This window comes from Monodon monoceros, unplaced genomic scaffold (assembly GCF_005190385.1).
Source record: "Monodon monoceros isolate NGI ecotype Baffin Bay Population unplaced genomic scaffold, NGI_Narwhal_1 Super_Scaffold_11, whole genome shotgun sequence".
Taxonomy (NCBI): Eukaryota; Metazoa; Chordata; class Mammalia; order Artiodactyla; family Monodontidae; genus Monodon; species Monodon monoceros.
The window spans coordinates 13,940,058-13,947,454 of NW_021703767.1; the positions used below are offsets into that span (position 1 = coordinate 13,940,058).

The 7,397-nt window shown below is 39.4% G+C and overlaps 1 protein-coding gene across 1 annotated transcript; it reads left to right on the plus strand.

Moving 5' to 3' along the window:
• The first annotated feature begins 5,812 nt into the window (after positions 1–5,812).
• LOC114891226 (keratin-associated protein 11-1) lies at positions 5,813–6,740 on the plus strand. The gene has a single exon (XM_029215401.1). It carries the CDS (start codon positions 5,859–5,861, stop codon positions 6,348–6,350), a length of 492 nt encoding a protein of 163 aa, XP_029071234.1. The 5' UTR covers positions 5,813–5,858; the 3' UTR covers positions 6,351–6,740.
• Positions 6,741–7,397: the final 657 nt, after the last annotated feature.

Below are 7,397 nucleotides of genomic sequence, written 5' to 3' on the forward strand. Positions count from 1 at the left end.
TCCCACCAAAAGACACAGACTGGCTGAATGGATACAAAAACAAGACCCATATATATGCTGTCTACAAGAGACCCACTTCAGACCTAGAGACACATACAGACTGAAAGTGAGGGGACGGAAAAAGATATTCCATGCAAATGGAAACCAAAAGAAATCTGGAGTAGCAATTCTTATATCAGAAAAAATAGACTTTAAAATAAAGACTATTAGAAGAGAAAAAGAAGGACACTACATAATGATCAAGGGATCGATCCAAGAAGAAGATATAACAATTGTAAATATTTATGCACCCAACATAGGAGCACCTCAATACATAAGGTAAATACTAACAGCCATAAAAGGGGAAATTGACAGTAACACATTCATAGTAGGGGACTTTAACACCCCACTTTCATCAATAGACAGATTATCCAAAATGAAAATAAATAAGGAAACACAAGCTATAATGATACATTAAACAAGATGGACTTAATTGATATTTATAAGACATTTCATCCCAAAACAACAGAATACATACTTTTCTCAAGTGCTCATGGAATATTCTCCAGGATAGATCATATCTTGGGTCACAAATCAAGCCTTGGTAAATTTAAGAAAACTGAAATTGTATCAAGTATCTTTTCCAACCACAACGCTATAAGACTAGATATCAATTACAGGAAAAGATCGGTAAAAAATGCAAACACATGGAAGCTAAACAATACACTACTTAATAACGAAGTGATCACTGAAGAAATCAAAGAGGAAATCAAAAAATACCTAGAAACAAATGACAATGGAGACACGACGACCCAAAACCTATGGGATGCAGCAAAAGCAGTTCTAAGAGGGAAGTTTATAGCAATACAAACCTACCTTAAGAAACAAGAAACATCTCAAATAAACAACCTAACTTTGCACCTAAAGCAATTAGAGAAAGAAGAACAAAAAACCCCACAAGTTAGCCAAAGGAAAGAAATCATAAAGATCAGATCAGAAATAAATGAAAAAGAAATGAAGGGAACAATAGCAAAGATCAATAAAACTAAAATCTGATTTTTTGAGAAGATAAACAAAATTGATAAACCACTAGCCAGACTCATCAAGAAAAAAAGGGAGAAGACTCAAATCAGTAGAATTAGAAATGAAAAAGGAGAAGTAACAACTGACACTGCAGAAATACAAAGGTTCATGAGAGATTACTACAAGCAACTATATGCCAATAAAATGGACAACCTGGAAGAAATGGACACATTTTTAGAAATGCACAAACTGCCAAGACTGAATCAGGAAGAAATAGAAAATATGAACAGAGCAATCACAAGCATTGAGATTGAAACTGTGATTATAAATCTTCCAACAAACAAAAGCCCAGGACCAGATGGCTTCACAGGTGAATTATATGAAATATTTAGAGAAGAGCTAACACCTATCCTACTGGACTCTTCCAAATTATAGCAGAGGGGGAAACTCTCCCAAACTCATTCTATGAGGCCACCATCACCGTGATACCTAAACCAGACAAGGATGCCACAAAGAAAGAAAACTACAGGCCAATATCACTGATGAACATAGTTGCAAAAATCCTCAACAAAATACTAGCAAACAGAATCCAACAGCACATTAAAAGGGTCATACACCATGATCAAGTGGGGTTTATTCCAGGAATACAAGGATTCTTCAATATACGCAAATCAATCAACGTGAAACACTATATTAACAAATTGAAGGAGAAAAAACATATGATCATCTCAATAGATGCAGAGAAAGCTTGTGACAAAATTCAACACCCATTTATGATAAAAGCCCTGCAGAAAGTAGGCATAGAGGAAACTTTCCTCAACATAATAAAGGTCATATATGACAAACCCACAGACAACATCGTCCTCAATGGTGAAAAAATGAAAGCATTTCCACTAAGATCAGGAACAAGGCAAGGTTGCCCACTCTCACCACTCTTATTCAACATAGATTTGGAAGTTTTAGCCACAGCAGTCAGAGAAGAAAAGGAAGTTAAAGGAATCCAAATCAGAACAGAAGAAATAAAGCTGTCACTGTTTGCAGATGACATGATACTATACATAGAGAGTCATAAGGATGCTACCAGAAAACTACTAGAGCTACTCAATGAATTTGGTAAAGTAGCAGGATAAAAAATTAATGCACAGAAATTTCTGGCATCCCTATACACTAATGATGAAAAATCTGAAAGTTAAATTAAGAAAACACTCCCATTTACCATTGCAACAAAAAGAATAAAATATCTAGGAATAAACCTACCTAAGGAGACAAAAGACCTGTATGCAGAAAACTATAAGACACTGATGAAAGAAATTAAAGATGATACAAATAGATGGAGAGACACCCCATGTTCTTGGATTGGAAGAATCAACATTGTGAAAATGACTATACTACCCAAAGCAATCTACAGATTCAATGCAATCCCTATCAAACTACCACTGGCATTTTTCACAGAAGAAGAACAAAAAATTTCACAATTTGTATGGAAACACAAAAGACCCCGAATAGCCAAAGCAATCTTGAGAATGACAAACGGAGCTGGAAGAATCAGGCTCCCTGACTTCAGACTATACTACAAAACGACAGTAATCAAGACAGTATGGTACTGGCACAAAAACAGAAATATAGATCAATGGAACAGGATAGAAAGCCCAGAGATAAACCCACGCCCATATGGTCAACTTATCTTTTTTTTTTTCGGCAGTACGCTTGCCTCTCACTGTTGTGGCCTCTCCCGTTGTGGAGCACAGGCTCCAGACGCGTAGGCTCAGTGGCCAGGGCTCACGGGCCCAGCTGCTCCATGGCATTTGGGATCTTCCCAGACGGGGGCACGAACCCATGTCCCCTGCATCGGCAGGCAGACTCTCAAGCACTGCGCCACCAGGGAAGCTGGGTCACCTTATCTTTGATAAAGGAGGCAGGAATGTACCGTGGAGAAAGGACAGCCTCTTCAATAAGTGGTTCTGGGAAAACTGGACAGGTATATGTAAAAGTATGAGATTAGAACACTCCCTAACACCATACATAAAAATAAACTCAAAATGGATTAAAGACCTAAATGTAAGGCCAGAAACTATCAAACTCTTAGAGGAAAACATAGGCAGAACACTCTATGACATAAATCACAGCATGATCCTTTTTGACCCACCTCCTAGAGAAATGGAAATAAAAACAAAAATAAACAAATGGGACCTAATGAAACTTAAAAACTTTTGCACAGCAAAGGAAACCATAAACAAGACCAAAAGACAACCCTCAGAATGGGACAAAATATTTACAAATGAAGCAACTGACAAAAGATTAATGTCCAAAATTTACAAGCAGCTCATGGAGCTCAATAACAAAAAAACAAACAACCGAATCCAAAAATGGGCAGAAGACCTAAATAGGCATTTCTCCAAAGAAGATATACAGATTTCCAAGAAACAGATGAAAGAATGCTCAACATCATTAATCATTAGAGAAATGCAAATCAAAACTACAATGAGATATCATCTCACACCAGTCAGAATGGCCATCATCAAAAAATCTAGAAACAATAAATGCTGGATAGGGTGTGGAGAAAAGGGAACACTCTTGCATTGCTGGTGGGAATGTGAATTGGTACAGGCTCTATGGAGAAGAGTTGGAGGTTCCTTAAAAAACTACAAATAGAACTACCATATGACACAGCAATCCCACTACTGGGCATATACCCTGAGAAAACCATATTTCAAAAAGAGTCATGTACCAAAATGTTCATTGCAGCTCTATTTACAATAGTCAGGACATGGAAGCAACCTAAGGGTCCATCAACGGATGAATGGATAAAGAAGATGTGGCACATATATACAATGGAATATTATTCAGCTATGAAAAGAAATGAAATTGAGTTATTTGTAGTGAGGCAGATGGACCTAGAGTCTGTCATACAGAGTGAAGTAAGTCAGAAAGAGAAAGACAAATATCGTATGCTAACACATATATATGGAATCTAAGAAAAAAATAATGTCATGAAGAACCTAGGGGTAAGATGGGAATAAAGACACAGACCTACTAGAGAATGGACTTGAGGATATGGGGAGGGGGAAGGGAAAGCTGTGACAAAGTGAGAGAGTGGCATGGACATATATACGCTACCAAACGTAAAATGATAGCTAGTTGGAAGCAGCCGCATAGCGCAGGGAGATCAGCTCGGTGCTTTGTGACCACCTAGAGGGGTGGGATAGAGAGGGTGGGAGGGAGGGAGATGTAAGAGGGAAGAGATATGGGAACATATGTATATGTATAACTGATTCACTTTGTTATAAAGCAGAAACTAACACACCATTGTAAAGCATTTGTACTCCAATAAAGATGTAAAAAAAAAAAAAGCACAAGCAAAAAAAGCAAAAACAAACAAGTGGGACCACATCAAATGAACAAGCATCTACACAGAAAAAGAAAATATCAACACAATGAAAAGCTAACCTATGGATTGGGAGAAAATATTTGCAAACCATATGTCTGATAAGGAATTAATATCTAAAATTTATAAGAAACTGATACATATCAATAGCAAAGAAAAAGATAATTTTATTAAAAATTGGTCAGAGGACTAGAATAAATATTTTTCCAAGAAAGATATACAAATGTCCACCAGGTATAGAATGTTTTAAAATTCCTACCCAGACCCTAAAATCCTATAAATATCTTCAATGTATTTTTCTTTTTAACACACTATTATCTTTAAAATGGTATTCTCTCAAACTGCATTAAATCCAACAAACTTACTTTGTTAGATTAACAGAAAAAAAAACAAAAACAAAAAACCCCACAAAAAAACAGCCTGCTTTCTCCCACTTTCTCCTTCCCTTATCCTTGATGGAGACAGTGACCTTAAAGAGCCTTTGGTTTGTTCATAATAAAAGTGCATCCTATCTTACGTTTTTGTGTGAAAATAAATATCTTTTGAATATATTGAGCATCTTGGGAGAAAGACACCCTACCCTTTCAAATTAACGTTATAATAATTTAAAAAATTAACTAAGCCTGTTCCACTGGCATATTGATGAGTGTTATGAGCCACTCTTATCCATTGTTACAAGATTAAACATTTTAGGAATAAAGCTCATCCAATTTATTTAGAAAGAAACTTGGCTACAAATGCAGTCCCACTTAATTAGCTTCCGATTTGCTTTGCTGCTTGGACGTAAAAGGCGAGCCCCACTGCCCTCTAACCTTCCTACGGGCATCTTGCTCTGATCACCTAATTGATTTTCCAAGCCAGTTTGTACTCTGGATATGTCTTTGTGTCCTTTTTCCTGACAGGTGTTGTCATTGTCATTTTGAAGCATATTCAAGAATGTTCCTTGTTCATTAGAAGCTCCGGTAGCTATGGGAGGGTGGCTGATTAAGTTATGCCTAAAACATTAAGTATCAACAACAACCCAAACTCCGTGTGGGTGTGTAATTAGTTCCAGTCAGAAGGGAGAGAGTGTCATGGTGGAATGGTGGCATGTTTGATGTTACTGTCAGATGGACACTCATTGTATCCAAGCAAAATGAATGAAGGATGAAGTGTGGGCTGGGATGACCAATAACTTTGAAGCTGTCAACCAACCTTCTTAATCCTGGGACTAAGTACAGTTCAGAAGCCTATGATTTAGTTACCAAACTACTAAACTTTCTTTATGAGGATGAAGGCTTCTCAAGAGACAATTAACCTGGAGAGTCACAAGATGTTCTAAGGCAAGCCAGTGTGAGCCAAGGAAGCCAGGAAGACCAGGGTGGGAGCCCCACCCACCAGCAAGGATATATAAAAGCTCGGGAGCCTGAAGTGGCATTTACAGTTCAGGAGCCAGTTTCTGCAAGTTACTCACATCTCTCCGTCCGACACCATGTCCTACAACTGCTCCACAAACAAACTCTCTTCCAGGCTGATTGGAGGACAATACACTGTGCCAGTGGCCCCAGTTGCCACAGTTTCTACCCCGGATGTCGACTGCCTGAGTGGCATCTATTTGCCCAGCTCCTTCCAAACTGGCTCCTGGCTCCTGGACCACTGTCAGAAGGCCTGCTGCGAGCCCACTGCTTGCCAGCCAACCTGCTACCAGCCAACTCCTTGTGTCTCCAGCCCTGTCCAGGTGACCTGCTCTCGGAAGACCACTTGTGTCTCCAATCCCTGCTCAACTCCCTGCAGCCGGCCGCTCACCTTTGTCTCCAGTGGCTGTCAGCCCCTGGGCGGCATCTCTACTGTGTGCCAACCAGTGAAAAGTGTCTCCACTGTCTGCCAGCCAGTGGGAGGAGTCTCCACCATCTGCCAACCAGCCTGCGGGGTCTCCAGGATGTACCAGCAGTCCTGCGTGTCCAGCTGCCGAAGAATTTGCTGAGTTTGCAGGGGCCTGTGAACGAATCAAGACTCCATGACCTGCCAGCTGTGTTTCCAGGATCTTCCAACAAGCTGCCTGTCCCTGAATAACTCTTCATTGCTGACCCCCTGTTCTAACTGTCTGATTGCTGGCTGCCAGGCTTGAATAAGCTGACTTTGGCAATCTAACGTTTTTCTGGCCAGCACCAATCTTGTTTTAAGGGTTTGATCACTGGTGGCACGTATACCTCTGGATGTTTCCAGAAACTTACCACCCATGCCCCAGTCTCTAATGGCTTTGACATGTTTTGACCTAGCTGCTTTGTCTTCTGGCTTGTTTTTGTGCCTCAGAAAAAGGGAACTTGTTTCGCTCTGTATTTCTCAATAAACCTTAATTACTTGGCATTGCAAATGTACGTCTCAGGAGAGTTCTTTATTTGCAAGAATTTTTGCTGTCTGTGAATCATTCTTTGCTGATTAGGGTCTGATTTTCTTTTCCAAGAATGGAGTATGGGTTCAGTCACTGTGTTTAATGACAAGCAAGGGATTATCTTATATTTTACTTGGTTAGAGAGTCTTTGGACATGTACTCAAGTAGAGTGAATAGTCCTATATATTTCCCCCATTTTTTTATGGGCTTGCAGAATAATTTCCATGCAGGACAAAGAAATGTTACCTGAGAAACCAGGTAGTTTGGGGAATTGTACAACGAAGGGGACAATGGAGTCAGTTAGAGGTTCAGAGTCTTACTTCATCAGAGGACCACAGTGGAAAACATTGCAAAGGATCCCTCCATGATTAGATGGGAGGCAGGGAGAATGAGGAAGGATGAAGAAGTCAGTTTCTAGGCCCTGAGATTTATGGCATCAAAAAGGTGGCTGTAGCTTTCTAGTTCCCTCACTTGCTGCTGTGTATTGGTAGACCCCCAAACATGTTCTGAGTAAACTAAAGTTCTGCGTTTTAGTTAATCTGGGCAGGGAAGACTTAAAAACAAATTTCAAACACATGTTGGTTTATTTTAATACTTAGAGCCTTATTTTGTGCTTGCTTTCAATTGGAGCTCACATGC